This window comes from Macaca nemestrina, chromosome 3 (genome assembly GCF_043159975.1).
Source record: "Macaca nemestrina isolate mMacNem1 chromosome 3, mMacNem.hap1, whole genome shotgun sequence".
In the NCBI taxonomy this organism is placed as follows: domain Eukaryota; kingdom Metazoa; phylum Chordata; class Mammalia; order Primates; family Cercopithecidae; genus Macaca; species Macaca nemestrina.
The window spans coordinates 37,965,658-37,984,576 of NC_092127.1; the positions used below are offsets into that span (position 1 = coordinate 37,965,658).

General features: G+C 44.3%; 1 protein-coding gene across 6 annotated transcripts in view; it reads left to right on the forward strand.

The window, feature by feature from the left end:
• LOC105463473 (glutamyl-tRNA amidotransferase subunit B) overlaps window positions 1-18,919 on the forward strand; it is an 86,138-nt gene that overhangs the window by 39,423 nt on the left and 27,796 nt on the right. For 4 of the 6 annotated variants that reach the window (XM_071092940.1, XM_011710581.3, XM_071092942.1 and 1 more), the window contains exons 4-9: window positions 523-721; window positions 1,470-1,592; window positions 9,453-9,566; window positions 12,280-12,364; window positions 12,689-12,733; window positions 15,087-15,276. In XM_071092940.1, the coding sequence (XP_070949041.1) occupies window positions 523-721; window positions 1,470-1,592; window positions 9,453-9,566; window positions 12,280-12,364; window positions 12,689-12,733; window positions 15,087-15,276 (756 nt within the window). The remainder of the gene's footprint in view (window positions 1-522; window positions 722-1,469; window positions 1,593-9,452; window positions 9,567-12,279; window positions 12,365-12,688; window positions 12,734-15,086; window positions 15,277-18,919) is intronic. The other 2 variants (XM_071092941.1, XM_011710582.3) reach the window with 1 other exon arrangement.

An 18,919-nucleotide genomic window follows, 5' to 3' on the forward strand; every position in this document is an offset into this window, starting at 1 on the left:
TGCCATGATTGATTCCTTTAAAAAGCGGAAACAAAACAAGCTTAAACACACACTAGCAACTGCTGTTGGCCGTGTGGAGAGTAGATGGCAAAATGCTTAGCCAGCATTCCGAATAAGGAGGGTTTGCCAGGAGCCTGGTAATGAGATGCAGAGTTTAGGCTAATGAGCTGGATGGAAACAATAAATTCTTTTCTTAGGGGTCCCTGACAATGATATTATTGTTATTCCCCAGTACAGCACTTTAGTGAGGGTGATGGGCTGAATTCGTGTTGTTTATTATGTTGTTATCGGGAGTGGAGGATTTGGGGAGGGTGAAGGGGTAATGGCAGGGGCAGAAGAGACCAGGTTCAATGATGGCTGCAATGCAGCGACTAATTTTTTTCTCCTTTTCCTTTTTTTTCTTGTTACTGTTTTTGCTTTAAGAAGGCCTGTCTTTGTGTGACATTGTAAAAGGGATAGTAAACTGAATCCCAGCTTTTATGTGTGGACCAGTGACTGTGTGTACCCTATGTTTATGTGCAGGCAGGCTACCAAATTACCCAGCAGAGGCTCCCAATTGCTGTGAATGGGAGCTTGACATACGGCGTCTGTGCAGGGAAGAAGCAGAGTCAGGTGATCCCCAAGACGGTGAGGATCAAGCAGATCCAGCTGGAGCAAGACAGTGGCAAAAGCCTCCACGACGACCTGAGGTCGCAGACGCTCATTGATTTGAACAGGGCAGGTAGACTTGGAGTGTTTTCATTACTTCTCCTTCCTACTTCAGTTCTTGGATTGCAGACCCCTCTTCTCATCGTTAGAGTTTTCTTAAACAAATTGAGAAAGCAGTCACAGGAGCCTAACAGATGGAGACCAAAATATCAGCATTGGGATTGGAGTAGCTGACTAGCGAACATGGCTTGAACTGTAATTATTAGGCTTGCTAGTAACTCACCCTAAAGTTAGACAAACTTATCCACCTAGTCACAGAGCCAGCAGCTGGATATTTTAAGCAGTCATTAAAAGAAGTGAAACAGTTAAAAATTAAAAAGTGGGGCCTAGGAGCCTACACTTGTAATGCTAGCGACTCAGGAGGCTGAGGTGGGAGGATCACTTGACACAGAGTTTGAGATCAGGCTGGGCAACATAGCAAGACCTACTCGCCAAAAAATTAACAGCCAGGTGTGGTGCCATACACCTGTAGTCCCAGATCTTCAGGAGGCTGAGGTGGGAGGATCACTTGAGCCCAGAAGTTCAGGGCTACAGTGAGCTATGATCATGCCACTGCACTCCACCTGGGCGACAGAGCAAGGCTCTGTCTCAAAAAAAAAAAAAAAAAAAAAAAAAATGCTGGAAGGGAAGAGAAATGATTGAGAGGCTAGAACCACTCAGAGTCCATCAGTAAGGCAGGATTTTCCTGAAACTGAAGCCTAATTTTTCTGTTGGTGAAATTGGAGAACTGCAGTGAGGCTGACTCTGCCCCTCTTTGGTAGGCGTGGGCCTTCTGGAGGTGGTCCTGGAGCCCGACTTGTCCTGTGGAGAAGAGGCGGCAACAGCTGTCAGGGAGCTGCAGCTGATCCTTCAAGCCCTGGGGACCAGCCAGGCAAACATGGCAGGTAGAAGCCGCAGAAGCAGCCTTCTTGTTTCCCTCTCCCTTCCTGCCTCCTAGAACCTCTCTGACTTTAGTTTTATTTTCTGTCAGTTATATTGAGGTTGTTTGCAGCAATTTTTTTCCCTTTTGCAACCCTATTTTTTAGAATTTTCCTTGGATTCTTTGATGAGCCCGCAACCAAATATAAATGCATGACCAGCAACATTGCAGACACACCAAACCCTTAATGAACTAATGGTTTTGAACAGTTCAGTCTTTCTCAGGAAGAAGACACTGTGTTTATCAAGAACAGTTCTTAGTTAGTGAGTTCCGTATAGATAGCACTTTGTCATTAGTTGTCTCTTTTCCTTTGAGTCTGTTTCTTTTCTTTCATAGATTTTTCATCCATATACAGCGGAAGCCAAATTATGTTGACTGTGAGCCAAGATTATGCAAACTTTACCCTGAGATAAAATCTTAATTAAATTCAGTGGAAATACAGTAGGAAACTAAAACAAATAAAAGAAACACTTGCACCCTCGGGACCAGACTGCACATTTGAAGCATTTGCAAATTGCATATAAAGATCATAGGTTTTGGTCACACTTGATTTCCTCATGACTCTAGATGTCCTTTGCCCTGGCCTGGTACTGCTTTGCTCTCCCATAAGTCCCTAAAGGGTAGCCTCTGCCATCGTTTTCTCCTGTACTCTGTTCCTAGGGACTTTTTTAAAACTTCTGCCACCCTCAGAGCACGCCCTGATGGAGAGGAGACAAAATATAGGTTCTGAATCTACAATTGCATTTTTCCATAGCACGGTACAATGGTCACAGCAGGTGCCCAGGAAATGCCGTTGATGATGATGTTCATCTCCGTGCTGTCTGATAATACTATTTACCAAGCTTAGCATGTCACATAATGTATTTGCACATTACAGGGGAACTTCTGGATTTGTAATGCCACATTTGTCATATAGAATGTGTAACAAGGAGCAAATTATAACATCAGAGCCCTGGTACATGTTGAATCTGAGGAGAGAACTTGCTTATTTGCTATTTTCTGTAAGCTAAAGAATGGAAAAACACAGCCACATGAGTTTGAGTGGCATAAAGGTTAGCTGCCTACAAGTTTCTTTACAGAGACAATGGTCTCTTTTAGAGTAAGAGAATTCTCAATTTTAGATTTATTGCTCATGCCACTTTTTTTTTTAATCCATAGAACACAAATGAAATATAGCCAAGTTGGATGGTTATCCATTTATGCTCCAAGTGTTGATTGCTTTAAGAAAGTTTTTATTATCCCATTCTTCTTCAAAGTAACTGTGATTCCTACCAACCCTATGGGATCATAAATAGGCCACTTGTTAGCTGAGACATAGTCCCATCTGGGTCCTTGCCAAGAGATAAACCGTAGTGGCAAGAACTCATCAGTCAGTGACAGCTGAGAGTGTTCATTAAATCTCATTTGTTGTGACACTTTTTGTTTCTTTTAAATACAAATCCAGCAGCTCTTAGCACAGCAGCCGAGAGGCTTTGGTTGTTCTAAAGTTCTGTGGGAGCTGAGGTCTGCCTGGAGTCTGCAGGGAGCCAACTCCTTGGTGCTGTGAGCATTTTATCAGCCCCCTCTCCTTTGCTCATCCTTCCGTCCCTCCCGCCACCCCTTTAGGACCAGTGTGTTGGCCTTGGAGCCTGCAGCTCAGGAGCTGAGGGCCACCCTGAAGAAGTGACACTGAAGACTGGTGGACACCCAGGGTGCTGTGGAATGAAGCCTAATTGCTTCTGGGCTGTGGTTCAGTGAGTTCCTGATAGTTTTGCTGATGAGCATAGAACAACTCAGCCCAGGTTCCAAGTCATTTCCTTCTCAGTGGACAGCCTTTTGCCCCTGTTGAGGAGATGCCCAAAGTATTAATAGTTTGTTAAGTTGAATGTTTACAGAAGTAGACATGCTAAGTGTTTCAACGATAATAATGTCTACCAGTTGGGACATTTAATATGTGCTCCTCAGTTCACTAGGCATTTTTAAATTAATTTATCATCTCATTTAAATTTTAATGACATTGCTGAGAAGTAGGTGCTAGTGTTTGCCTGTTGCAGGTGAGGAAACTGAGGCTGAGAGAGGTGGGGGTTATTTGCCCAAGGCTCAGAAGAAGTAACAGAGCTGGGACTTGAGCCCAGGTGTGTCTGGGTCCAAGAGCCATTTCTCTAAGCACAGCATCATACCATTTCCCTAGTGGCAGCCATGGCAGTGTCGTGACAACATCACAGATGCTGACTTAAGAGAGGCAGGATAGCAAGGCAGGGTGCCAAGGGCTGCCAGGTCCCGGATCTGGCTTGGAATCCTGTCCTACAACTTCTAGCTATAGGTGCCCAGGCTTTGATTTCTCTGAGCCTCACTTTCCACACTTAAAAAACATGGCCCCAAATAATTTTGTACAGAAAGGGAAAAGAAGAAACCAAAGAGGAAAAGAAGTCATCAAGGCCATCTGATAGAGTTGCGGCAGCTGGCTGAGAGGAATTACTTTGTGGGAGAAAACGTAGAATTCCAGTTTGGATAGGTTACGTTTGAAAGGCCGCGGGAATAGCTCAGTGGCTTTGTCACCAAAACCAACAGTCCCCAACCGTTTTAGCTCCTGGGACTGGTTTCGTGGAAGACAATTTTTCCATGGACTTGGGGGGCCGAAGGTAGGGTGGTTTCAGGATGATTCAAGTGCATTGCATTGATTGTGCACTTTATTTCTATTATTACATTGTAATATATAATGAAATAATTATACAACTCACCATAATGTAGAATCACTGGGAGTGCTGAGCTGGTTTACCTGCAGCTAAATGGTCCCTTATCTGGGGGTGATAGACAGTGACAGATTATTAGACGTTAGATTATCATAGGAGCAAAAGCCTAGATCCCTCTCCTGCACAGTTCACAATGGGGGTCGTCCTCCTATGAGAATGTAATGCCACGGCTGATCTGATAGGAGGCGGAGCTCAGATGGTGATGCGAGGGATAAGGAGCAGCTGTCAATACAGATGAAGCTTGGCTCTCTTGCTCACCACTCACCTCCTGACCTCCTGCTGTGCCTCCTGGTTCCTAACAGGCCACAGACCAGGACCTGTGCATGGCCCCCGGGTTGGGAACTTCTGACTAAAGCTGTATTACAATGAATATACTAATGTCAAGATGTGTACTAATGAATGTACTAATGTCTAGAAAACTTAAGACAGGGCCTCGAAAATAGCCTGTGCTGGGTACATATTCAGTGCTCTTATTAACAGTAACAAGTAGTAATACTTTTATGGAATGACCACTCATCTAGATGAATGAGCTTTGTAAAATATGTTCAATAAAATTTGGTCACTTTTTTTTTGGTCAAACCTTGTTTTATTTTCAGTGATCAGAACGAGATAGTTTAACAGACCTTCCCCACCACATCTTTGGGCCCCTGCTATTTGCAGAAACAGTTTTCTATCTTGATGTTATATTTCTGTTGTGTGAATGTGTCTTAGAGAAAACTACGAAACTGCACTTTATCACTGTGCTCAGTGGTACAGTTTTTTTAGTTTTGCTGTTATAAATCTCGACTTCTAGAAGGTAGAAATTGAGCCTGATGCCATTCTCATGATGTGTGAATGAAGGCTCTCCCTCAGTGGTGCAGAATGCATTGAAGCAAACCTAACTAGTAAAGCTTTTGTGCACTTGAGGCAATTTAACTTAATTTGTTTAAAAGGTATTTTGTCTTCACTAGATAGCACGTCTTTTGTTAATGTTTGATACTGCATTTGAATCCAGGATAGCGAACTCTCTTTCAACACTGCAGGATACTAAATGATTCCTCTCAGGTATTTATGGAGTGTAGTCTTCTCTGGGAGAGACTGAAACTCATGCTTTTATTCCTCTTCCAAATTAGAATTCTAAATTGTGAAAGATGCTTTCATTTTTAAAAGCAGGCGAGGTCCAATTCATGGTTCCCTGAGTTCAAAAAAAGTTGTCTCCCAAGTATTGCAGTTTGGTTCGATGGAGCTCAGCACACTTTGGAAGTTTTCCTTTGAGCTTAATGGGCCTTTCAGAGGACTCCAACTGCAGATTAGTCCTATTCAGACGGAACTGTGGAACTTACCGGGAACCTACTGTGAGACAGAAACCAGTCTGCTTACTCATTGCTCAGGAAAATGCCAGCGTTCTGGCATGCGTCGCTCAATAAGATTTCATTTATTCAACAGTCACCAAGTGCCAGACCCAACTCTAGGTTCCGCAGAAGGCATTGTTCCTGCCACATGGATCTTACGTTCAGGAGGGTGACAAATACATTAACAAATAAAATAATTACAGCAACAAATGCTTCAAGGAAATAAATGGGGTGCCATACTACAGAGTCACATTGGAAGGTGACAGTGTCGTTTTTTAAAGGCCCCTCAGAGGAGGTGACATTTATTTAAAACCTGAAGAATGATTCAAGGCTCAGGCAGCATAGAACCAGGAGACGAGCATTCCAGAAAGCAGCTGCGGCCAGGGCCCTGGTGAGAGGCTGGGGATGGGCCCTGAGGTAAGCAAGGTAGCACAAGGCCACTGTGCCAGAAGCAGAAGGAGCAGTTGCATCAGGTGACACTGTAAAGGCGGGCAAGGGGTAGATCAGAGATAATGGCAGGAAGTTTAGCTCTCAACCCAGGTGCAGTGGTAATCACTGAAAGGCTTTTAAGCAAGGGAAAGACATAGTCTGATGAATGTTTTAGAAAACCGCTCTGGCTGCTCTGTGGGAAGTGGATTTCCGATGAGTAAGAGTAGAAGCCAGGAGACCAGTTAAGAAGCTTTTGCAATAGTTCAGATGGAAGACGATGCCGTTTTGAACAGCACTGGTGGCAGTGAAGATGAAGATGGAGAGACGGGGAGACGGGGAGACGTACAAGATGGTTTTTAGAAATAGGCTGTGTGGAAGGTAAGAGACAGGAAGAAAGCACAAATGACTTTAGGGAAGTTGGAGGAGCTAGGTGGTGGTGCTGTTTACTGAAACTGGAAGATGAGATCGAGAATGCCTTTGTGCAGGGGCAAATCAGGATTTCCTTTTGGAAACTGAGCTGCCTGTGAGACCTCCAAGTGGAGGTGTCAAATAGATACCGGAGCTGTAAGTGTGGAGCTCAGAGAGGTCTGGGCTGGAGAGACAAATGTAGGCATCCTCAGCACGAGGTGGTATTTAAAACTGTATCCGCCCACCCGGAGAGTCTAGATAAGGAAGGGGGTCCTGGGTTTGGATGGGAAGGAAGGCATCAGCAAGTGAAATGGAAACAAAGCATCCAGAGGAGGAAAACTGGGAGCAAAAGGCGACAGAAGCTGAGCTAGGAAGTACTTCACGAAGGAAGGATCGGTTGGCGTGTCACATGCTGCTGAGGTGTCCAGTAGGTGAAGACAAGGGTGTACTGTGTCCACCGGATGTGGCAGCCAGGAGACTGTTGGTGACTCTGACAAGGGCATTTTTAGAGAGATGGGGAGAGAAGCCAGGCTGACATGGGTTTAGGAATAAATGGGAAGTGAAATAGTGGAGACAGTATATGCAACAAACAAACAAACAAAACTTGTGTAAGAGGCTTTGCTGAAAAGGAAACCAGAGAAACATAGCTGAGTGACTGATAGAGTGAGAACTGGGTTCAAGGGAATAGGTTTTGGGGTTCTTGTTTGTTCATTTAATGAGAAATACTGTTGCATATGTGTATATGACAGATGGAATGCTGAGAAAGAGTAATGACTGGTATGGGAGAGAAGGGATAACTGAGAGTGACGCCCTTGAGAAGGCAAGTGGGGGTTAAAATCTGGCCCAGGCCTCAGGGGCCTTCCACTCTGGTCTTAAAGATGGAGGCCAGTGCACAGTAGACTATGGTCACATACTAAATTGTGTAGTATAGATTATGAGTATTCTGATAGTTAGGGGACCCACCAGTGCAGGCCAGCTTGCTGAGGAGGGCTTCTAGGAGGAGGCGGTAACACTCCAGTGAAGCCTTGAGGGATGAGGAGAGGGACAGTAGCTCTGATAAAGAGAGCGTGCTGGTGGAGCGGACAGGGATGTGTATGCAGAGGGCTGCCCTGATTGGTGGAGATCTTTCTTCCGGAATGAGCAGTGGGAACATACGGGTTGTGTCGACCGAAATCAGAGGAGAGCTGTGGAACGCCAAGCAGAGGAGCCCAGGTGATCCAGTAGGAGCTGTCTGTGCTGTTGAGTAAACAGCAGGAATGATGAACCCAGACTGTAGCAGTATGAAAGTCACAGCCACATTGCCAGCCCCTGGACAAGGAGGGAACTGTGTTAAGAGTCAGGATGTGATCTTATAACCTAAGCCTGAAGCTCGGAGACCTCAGGCGAGGGACCTTGGGCAAGGGTGGTAGCGACGGAAATGGAAAGGCCGTGACAGACATGAGGGATATTTGGCAGCTTCCAAACTGGTAGGGGCTAGTTGCCAGTTTGAATATAAGGGGCAAATAAAACAGAGAAGTAGAAGATGACCTCAGGGTTCCTAGACCGAGAGTCTCAGGATGTCAGGAGTAGTTGGGACTGCCTGAGATGCAGATACACACAACTTGTCAAAAAAGGGACTAAAAATAAGGGGCTACAGAATTCTTGTAAAAATGTTGAGAGGTCAGTGCTGGAGAGAGAGTAATGTCTGAGCTAAGAGGCATCTTTTCCCTGTCAGCATGGGTGGCAACTGGGCGAACCCTTCCCTTTCTCTGAGAATGAGTGGCGAGGTGTCAGCCACCGGCTGCCGGTGACCTCCAGCTTGGTATAGGCTGCACCGCCCAGCACTGGGAGAATGACAGAGAACCAGTTCCTTTTCATGACATGGAATTCATTTTGACTACTTTATTATTTTAATATGCTTTTGCTTTGGAATCTTGGGAAATGAATTTATTCAGCCCATCAAGACACTCAGGTTTGGCAAATTACTTTTTAATTTAAAAACTTAACTAGGAAAATAAAATCCAGCGTTTTGTCTTCTCACTCTGTTCTCTTTTAAATGTTGTAAATGAAACGGGGAATAGAGAATCTGAGCTTTACTTTGCAGGGTGCCAAATGTGATTCTTTCTTACCTACATCTATTTGTCTTGAAATTTCTCTCTCTCTCTCTCTCTCTCTTTCTCAAGAGCCTTTTAGTCCTCCCCACACACTGCCTGTTTCTTTAGGGCTTGTTGCTCCTAATCTGAGGGGCCTCCAGGGTCAAAGAAGGTCCTCCCAGCATGGGGTCAGCACCTCTCTGAGTCCCACCACAGACTCCCGACTTCGTAACAGCTCTGCCTTTCTGCTGTGGCAAATCGTCAGGAAGGATTCGGAGTCATGTTTGTGGAAGGAGGAGATTATTACGGTACCTGGAGGAAGGAGGAGGGGGAAAAGCCCAGGTTTCAGTTCTTGCCGTTGAGCTGCAAATTCTCAAGGACTCTCCTCTAAATCTCCTGGAATCACTGTTAGAAATCCACATTCCATTGGAGAGCAGTATAGGGTTATCAGATATATGAGGCCTTTCCTCCAACTCAGCTCTGACAGTTGGAAAAAAACTTTGGTATAAAACTGCAGAGTCAATCTCCATTTTAATAGTTTTGTTTTTCTTATTTAGCACAAAAACATTAGATCTCTCCAGCTGGCGTGTCTAAAACTTCTCTTTGGTATGTGCGCACACACATCTGTATGTGCTCACATGTACAGGCGCACACCGTAGATGCCTCAGGACTGTAACCCCTCTCGAGGGGCCAGAAGTACCAGCCATGTACTTCAGAGCCTAACTCTGAAGTTAGGCTGCTGTAACTAAACAGCAGGTAGAGTTAGATGCTGCTTCCTTTGACACTTCCTGCCTTTAAAAGACCATGTCACCTCCAAGAATTTCTAAGGAGTTGTTTTTTTCTCTCCTTCCAGAGGGCCAGTTGAGAGTGGATGCCAATATATCCGTGCATCACCCTGGGGAGCCTTTGGGCGTTCGAACGGAAGTGAAGAATCTCAACAGCATCAGGTTCCTGGCCAAAGCCATAGGTGAATGCCAGCTGCTGCTCCTAGCGTCCTTCTTCCTATTGTTTCTCTCCTGCTGGGTAACAAACAACCCAGAAACGTAGGGGCTTATGCAAGAACTACTTTCGTTTTCACTGGTCCGTTCTCCTGGTCCTGCGTCAGCTCACTCATGTGGCTGTGGGAAACCAGGAGGCCAGCTGAAGCAGTGGGTCCGTGGTAGTCTGTCTCACACCCTGGGGCCTTGATGCCGATGTCTGCTGGGCTTCTCCATCCATGTGATCTTTCTTCTTATGCACTTGCCTGACCTTGGCTTTCTTATGAGGCAGTGGGAGCATTTCAGAAGGATGAAGGCAGAAGTGAGTCCTAAGCTGTAGAACTCACACAGTGTCACTTCCAGTGTATTCTGTTCAAAGTAGATTGAAGCCAGGCATAGTGGCTCATGCCTATAATCCCAGCACTTTGGGAAGCCAAGGTGGGTGGATTGCTTGAGGCCAGGAGTTCAAGACCACCTGGGCAACATAGCAAAACCCCATCTCTACAAAAAGTAAAAAATTTAGCCAGGCGTGGTGGTGGCACCTGTACTCCCAGCTACTCAGGAGGCTGAGGAGGGAGGATCACTTGAGTCCAGGAGTTTGAGGTCATAGTGAGCTGTGATCGCGCCACAGCACCCTAGCCTGGGCGACAGAGCAAGACTCTGTCTCTGAGAAAAAAAAAGAATATTACATTGAATTCAAAGCAGACTTGAGGGGAAATTAGACTCTACCTGTTTATCAGAGGATCCACAGAAGATCATGGCTATGTTTTACTATTTTCTACCTTCTTTCTGACCAGCCTGAGATTTATAAGGGCATGGTTGTTCATTTTAGATTGACCGTGGCTTGACCTAAGTGGTCATTATGTTTTCCTGCTTTTTATATTCTTTTTAACTGCTAGGTTATGTGCCCATGCAGTCAAAGAGTAGTCTTTCTGGAGCCACACTGTGGGTATTTCATTGATGATAAATGTATAATAATTAAAATAGCTTAGCAGGATAAATATCTGGGCAATCCCATAGATATAGGTAACTGTGAATTCAAGGGGAGGACCTCAGAGTACTAAAAAGATTTTTTAAAACCAAAGCTCTCTAGAGAGGAAGAAGGAGGGATGGAGTTTGAAGTGCACCGCTTCAAGAGTGCACAGAGACCAAGACAACTGAGTTTGTTGCCAAAGTTTTGCTGTAGCCAGAATGTTTAATAGAGCCCTGGTCTTGTCAAGAAAATATTAGAAACAGTACAGAAAAGATGATTCTAGTCTTGTGTTAAACCTTATTTCCTGAACCTCAAGTGAATCAACCAGCCTCAATGAAGACAGTCTTCAGGAAAAAGGCATTAAAGTGGTCAAAGGGATAGCTTATGGGAGCAGAGAGGGAAGGGGTAGGCTCCCACATGAAGGCAGACTAAAGATGGTGAACTGTTCTGCCTCCAGAAAGGGACATAACCCATGTTCCCAAAGCCGGGAAAGGTTTGAGTCAGGAAAAACCCTTATAAGCCAAGTTGGTGGGAAGCGTGGAAGAAATGGAGGAAATGCAGGTAGTAGTGGGCTGGGACCCGTTATTTTAAGAGTTGGTGATAGTAACCTAAAAAAAGCAGCCAGATTTTAGGTAGAGTCATCCACAAGTTATGAAGGAGACCCCGGCGTCTTTTTGGCTGTCCCTAGGCTTCTCCTGTCCTATGAAGAACTCTTTGGAGGACCAGTCTGAGGGGGAATTCTCCCTGTGGTCTGACTTAGAGTGGAAGAGCCAAAGCTTTACTACTATGGGTTCAATTCTCCAAGTCTGTGATTCTTTCCGCCACCTTTTTCTCCCAGTGTCAGGCCATTTAGCCATCATCTCGTGTCAACCAAAGAGATCACTGGAGCTGGGGAGAGATGGGCAGCAAAAACTGACATGTGTTGGTGTTGCTGCCTCTTAGCAGCTCGGATAAAGGGTTTAGGTTTGGGCAAGGGAAGGTAGTACATGGTGGGAAGGAGAGTTAAGGTGGAGGCTCAAGATATTTTCATAAAGAAACTTAGCAGGCTGGGCTCAATGGCTCATGCCTGGCCTGTAATCCCAGCACTTTGGGAGGCCAAGGCAGGAGGATTGCTTGAGGCCAAGAGATTGAGACTAACCTGGAAAACATAGTGAGACCCCCATCTCTCAAAAAAAAAAAAAAAAAGGCAGCAGCAGCTTAGCAATTGTGATTGTGTTTTAGATCCCCACAGCCTCCCTCATTCCATGGATCTTAATCATTCGGGGCTGTGGGTCCCTCTGTAAAGAATGCGAATGCTGGACCCTCTCTCCAAAACCTGCACATATGCACACAACCCACACTTTGTGTATAATTTTGGGGGTACCAGAGCCTTTGAAGCCCATCCCAGGCTTCCAGGGTAAGAACCCTTGGTAGGCAGCAATCTCAGACCTAGATATTGGGCCCAGCCCCACTTCTGCCAAGTCACGTCATCTGCATGGGGTTGCGTAATGATCTCTCTGAACCTGAATTGTCTCAACACGGAGGGAGCCTGCCTTCCTAAGGCCCTTTCCAGCACCAGTATTCTGTGATGGCAGTGAGAGGGAAATACAGCGTGTAAGGGAAAGATAATTATAAACAATCTTCTTGATTTTTTTTTTACTTAAAGATTGAGAAAGGTTGTTTCTAATTATTGCTTGACTAGATGAAAGGTATAATCAAAATATGATGCTAAATTAGTGTGTTTTTCCTAGACTATGAAATTCAGAGGCAAATCAATGAACTTGAGAATGGAGGTGAAATTCTGAACGAAACACGCTCATTTCATTACCAGCTGGGGTGAGTTCGCATTGCTGAGCGTCCTGACCACAGCCAGGCGGGGTGCGAGAGGGCTGGGCTCAGCCGCTGGCCAGCCATGTGACCGTGAAGGAGGCACTTAGCTTCTCCACTCTTAGGTTTCCTCAAAAAAAAAAAAAAAGATCATTCTGTACATTTTGCTTTCTGTATGATTTTTTTTTTAATGTATTCACTTAAGGTTTTCCCATGGAAGGCCACAGAGTTCAATTTTGCCTGTGTCCCTTATTGGTAGGGGAGCCCTTCCCTGCATACAGGCTGGCCAGTACTGCTTGCGATGTTTAATGTTTTCTTATTTAACTATTGCAGGTGCACCATGTCAATGAGAGACAAAGAAGGAAAACAGGACTACAGGTGGTTACTCCTTATGGCAAAATACTGCTATATATTGGGGGCTGGAGTGTATTTCAAGTTCATTTAAAGTTCAACGTAATGATCCTGAACAATTTTGAGAAACCACTTTTTGTCATTGTTGTTACATGGTGGGACATCTGGACTTCCTCTTCGATATGCATACTGAGAGAAGTACTAGTTTCTTGATTTGGTAGCCTCAGAGTGCCTTGTTTGACTGATTCAGCTTTTGGAAGAACTTGTTCATCCACTTTTGTGTCGAAGTTGTCATAGTTGAGCTAAGAGGATGGCAGTTGAGGTTGGGGTCTAGGCTCTTCTTATTCTTGTGTTCAATAACCGATTCAGTACTATGCTGAATGAAGCTCCTTGAGAAGAAACAAGAAAAGAGATGTTGATAGCATATGTTGATGGTGGTTCCCTTGAACCTCACATGATGCTGTTTCATGATAAATTAAGTTGAACTACTTAATATGAGACCCACAAAGAAAGCTGATACTAAGAACAGGCATAAGATAAATTGAAACTTTTATTTTTTTTCTCATTGAGTTTAGCAGGTTGAAGTTTTAAGCAACAAAGTTGTGAGATCAGCCACCTTTCCTTTGTGAAGGGCAGAAAGATGCAAGTGTAGCTGTTGTTATCAGTGTGAATCAAAATTAGCATGCTTATGTGGGAAAGAAGAAACTCATAAACCCTTCCCGTGAACCTCACCCCAAGAACTCCCATTGTGTGTCTGCTAGAGTCAAAATTATTTTAATTAACCGTGAACTTCCCGGGTGAGTCTGTTCTCCCAGGAGCCCACTTTATTCCTGAGTGTCGCTCCCTGCCCTGTTGGTGTGCCTTCCCCTAAGTGTGGAGTCTGGCTTTCCATCCGCCCGTGGCTTCAGTGTGATGCCTCAAATGATAATGAGCTGCAGGAACTTCCCATGGATTTCCTCTTGCCTTCAGAAGCCAGACTAACTCACAGAAGAGATCTGGCGGTGAGGCGATGGGTAGTGTGTGCTTCGAATCCATTCCCTCCGAACCACCACTTCTTCTGAATACCCTGCTTTTTTTACATAAGCCGTTTGACAAAAATGGGCAGAGAGAAACCATGAGTGCTGGACGAGAACAGAGGGAGGGACATATTGTTTCATAAGATTACATGCGATGGTGCAGCTTTCACATTTAAAAAAGTTAATTCCTTTCATTTTTTAGAGCAGTTTTAGCTTTACAGTAAAATTGAATGGAAAGTTCTCAGGTACCCTCCCTCCCCACTCTACCCCCAGAGTCTCCTGTTATGTGACACAGTAATGCAAGATGCTCATTTGTTACAATGATGAAACCAATATTCACACTTCCGTATTGGCTAGAGTCCATGGTTTACACTAGGGTTCCCTAGTTGTGTGGCACATTGCGTGGGGTTTGACATATGCACAATGACATGCATCCACTGTCGTGTCGCACCGAGAAAGACGTTGCACTGCCTCGCTATGCCCTGTGCTCCACCTCTTCATCCCTCCCTCCCTCTCCTCCAGCTGTCATATTTTATTTAGGCAAAATATATTCATTTCTTCTATTTTTCAAGGATAAATTTTTTTCCTTTCATTTTTTTATTTATGTAAATGCTGCTAAAAATAGTAGAAATGTTGAAATGGGGGGAAGTCACCTTTCCTTCTGATAAGCAAATTGTTCTCATTCGGTCCTATTTTTTCCAGCCTGTGTCTTTATGAAGACATAGTCCTGCGTGCATATGGATGCTTCTGTCAACAGTGGATCATGTATGCTGCAGGAGTCCCATGAGATTATCACATGGCATTTTTACTGTCCCTTTCTTGTTCAGACATGCTTAGATGCACCAATGCTATTGTGTTACAGTTGCCTACAGGATTTGGGACACTCAGTAGCCTTGGAGCAGTACGCTGTTCCACATGGCCTGTGTGTAGTAGGCTGTACCATCCGGGTTCATGTGAGTGCACTCTGTGATGGTCCCATGACAAAATCACTTAACAACACATCTCTACAAACACATCCCCGTCATGAAGCAACACACAACTGTGGACACAATTCCTGATGAACTGTGGAATGAATTATGTATCCACAGTTAGAAATTCCAGTGTGGCTTCAAGCCTGTGTTGTCCTTTCACTCATCTTATTTATAAGCATGGAGAGGGGTGGGTTTGGAGGTTTTGGGTGGGTTTGGAGGTTTTCCCACCGATGCACTGGGAAACAGAATTGACGTAATAGGACATTTGAAGATATTTGCAAGTAACATGGCATCTAAACACAGAAACATTCATGGTACTGGGCTAGGTTTTGTTTTCTCATTAATCCAAGTACTCCAGATTCAGGTCCTGTCTCCTCTCCTCTGTCTGCCCAGGTTCATGCCAGAACCCAACCTGCCTCCCCTGGTGCTCTACGACGCCACATCGCTGCCCGCAGGTGCAGACCCACAGCAAGTGATCAATATTGACCAGATTCGGGAGACACTCCCGGAGCTCCCCAGTGTGACCCGAGAGAGGCTCGTGCAACAGTATGGGATGCTGCTGGAACACAGCTTCACTTTGCTGGTAGGTATCAATCGGATGCCAAGACGATCTTGGCTCAGCAGATGGGGCAGTGTCCTTCAGAGGCCTGCCACACACAGGCTGCCATGGGCTCTAAGTGGGGTGGGCATGTTTCTTAGGTTGTACCATAGATGCTACTGAGAAGAATAAGATGTAGTAACCTTTCCTCACTGCCCTGTATGGTAAATACTCCTCATACAACCGGAAGATGAAACGCAGTCTTGTGTTAGTCATTTCTTCTGTGTAGAAATGAACGCCTCCCCACAGCAGCTGTGGAGACTTCTTGAAGACCGTCCAGATGTTATGGATGAGCTTTTCCCATGTGTCTGAAGGACAAAAGAAAATCAGTATATAGGGTTTCGGGATGTCTAGCGGTGTCGAGCCGTGGCAGGGCTGGCAGGAGGTTGCGTTCCCAAAACCCAGCCAGTTGTGTTGCCAATTTCAGAAGAAAACATTTATTCCACACGAAATGTCGAAAACTCTGACTAAAAGTATCAGTCCTTTGAGGCTTGAGGCTGCGTCTGACAGGGCCGGTGGAGAACTTGACACTGTCGAGATCTGCTTAGGGATTTTCCATCCTTTTCAGAGCTGCCTGGGGCTTTGTGGTTTTCTTTGTCATGGCAGCATTAAAGTGATGCAGCATCGGTGAGGGTAGCATTTTGTCACAGTTGTCGTCGTTTTGTCTGTTAGGAAGTGGGAAGTTTTGTTGCTGCCTCTTCCAAGGAATCAGTATATGCCACACTCATCTTTTAGGGCAGCAGAATCTGTGGAAACTCTGGATTTTTGCTTTTTGGATGGCCAATCATAACTACATTGGGATGCTGGAATATATGTTTTTATGTCTATTTATACACTTCCAGTAACATCCTAGCATTTACAGTACAACATAGGCAGTCAGATGCATGTTGAATGAATGATTCTCTCTTCATCATCCATAAATCAGCTACTTGGAGAAGCAGAGTTGGTCACTGCCTCCTGTGGGCTGCTGTTTGATCTTCTTCTTACCTTTCTGGCAATTGTATCACTGTCTTTTAAGTGCTTATTAGTGTATGTTGTTCAGCATCTTGAAGGCAAGGACTGCTTCATCTTCTCTGCTACTCAGCACAGATGAGCACATCATTAGCAGTGCTTAATGCCACACTTTGACTACGACTCAGTCAGTCAGCATTCCGTACAGGGGAGCTCTTAACCCAAAACCTCTTACAATTTGTGTATTTTTCCTAGGTTGATGTAACAAAACTATATTTCGGTCTTCCCCACCATCTTGACCACTTGAGTTTCCAACCTACTTGAAATAAACACTGAATTCTAGCCCTATCTATTATTACTATTTGTGAAATTACACAGGAGATGGGAGGAAGGTACCAAGGCTACTCAGCCTCGAAGATTTAAGTTACCTCCCTCCACTCAGCAGGAGCCCAAGCCTACCCTTTGAGGTAGTGTATGATGAACCAAGAAATGGCCAAGGTTTCTTTGCTCAAAATGTGATTTCATAGAGAAATCCACTATATATAACATTAATTTGTGTGTGTGTATATTAGCTGTTTCCATAAGAGAGTGAAAGAAGCTTTCAGAATCTCCTCTCAAGAATACAGCTGTTTCTGTTCAAGGCACTGTATGAGAATCTGTGCCCCCTTCAGAGGGCATTTCCATAGGATTGTCACTCTCGGCCATTGATGAGGGGTAATGGGGACAGCGTCTGCCTCACCTCACTGAGCATAAGCTCCATGAGGGCAGGAACATTTTTGTGTTTGTGTTTGTGTCCTTGTCTTTATTCATGGGTCCTGCATGGTGCCCAAACCTATTAGGCCTTAAATAGGTGTTTGCTAGGGGCTGGCAAATGAGTGAGTCTATATTTTAATAGTTTAAAGGCCTGTATGGGGAAACCTGCCTTCAATTTTTAGTTCACCTTTTTTTTTTTTTTTTTTTTTTTTGATACAGGATCTCAACTCTCGCCCAGGCTGGAGTGCAGTGGCATGATCTCTGTTCACTGCATTTTCTGCCTCCCAGATTCAAGCCACCTCCCACCTCAGCCTCCCGAGTAGCTGGGATTCCAGGCACGAGCCACCACTCCTGGCTAATTTTTTGTATTTTTGGTAGAGATGGGGTTTTGCCATGTTGGCCAGGCTGGTTGAACTCCTGGCCTCAAGTGATCCGCCTGCTTCTGCCTCCCAAAGTGCTGGGATTACAGGTGTGAGCCACCACGCCCGGCCTAGTTCAGCACTTTTATTAGTATCTTCTGTGTAGCAGGTTCTGAGACAGAAACAAAATATTTTTTTTAAGATTTTTTTTTTGACTTCCAAGAATTTATACACACACACACACATATACACACACACAAACACACACACACACACTACAATAACCAGCCCCCAGGACAGATTACACTAGATAGATGAATAATGTAGGATCAGGGCCCACAAGAGGTAGTGGTTAACTTGGTCGGAAAAAAAAGGGTGAATTTTTTGGCCATTTTTGAAAGGACTTTTTTTGATACCTTAAAAACATGCTTATTTTTATGGCTTGCAGATAATGTATTGGGTGATTAGTATTTCTCCTTTAAAGGGCTAGTACTTGAAATTTCCAAGATAAGTGAGATTAGAATGAGATAGGAATGGAAAGAGAATGATTCAGACAAATTGTTTTCCTGAAATTAGGCAGCCTGAGCCCTTTATGACTTTGTAATCATTGGAAGCTGCGTTACTCATAACATACCCGAAAATGATATGTTCATGTTTTTTCCTGCCTTCATCAGAAACACAACAGATTGCTGAGAAGGGCAGATGCACAAATCTAATGAACCATCTTTCAATGTAAAGAGCGCCCAGGAGTATTCATTAAATAAATAGCAGTGGTGGAAGTGTGCTTTGCAGAGCTGCGACTCTGAGCTCTGTGTCTTCGAATTGCTTATTAAATTAAGCATCATGCACATGCCCACCCCCACGCACACCTCACCCACAAATGATGACAAACTTCAGAATTTAACTCCAGTCTTTAATTTACCTTGTCATTTTATCGTGCAGTGAGCACCAAATTATTGTTCATATTACAGAACTCTAATGTTGTACTTTAGCGTCTACCACACACAATACCTGACACATAGTAGGTACTCCATGACTGGGTGGACAGATGGGTGAGTGAATGGGATGTTATCACAGCACACAGGAAAATCCTGGGAGAAGCAACGTTCCTGATAACAGCATCCCTGTTTCCAAAGGTCAGATATATAAACCATGCTTTGACGACCCAGAGAATCATGGGTTATCTTGCCCCACCTAAAACTTCAACCTATTTAGCTAACCTTGCTTCTCTAGTTTATGTCAAGTTGCCTTGATTTCATATATATATATGAAATCGATTTCTTTTATATATGTATGAAGTCAATTTCCTGTGTGAGAAATCAAGGCAACTTGATTTTGTGCCTGTGTACGTGTATATATATATCAAGGCAACTTGACATAAGCTAGAGTAGCAAGGTTAGCTTTTCTCTATATATAAATTTGTATATATTATAAAATTATACACAAATATTTATGATTATAAAATTTATTATAATATAAATGTAGGGGCTACAAGTGCAATTTTGATACATAGATATATTGCATAGTGGAAAATCTGGACTTACAGTGTAACCGTCACCCAAATC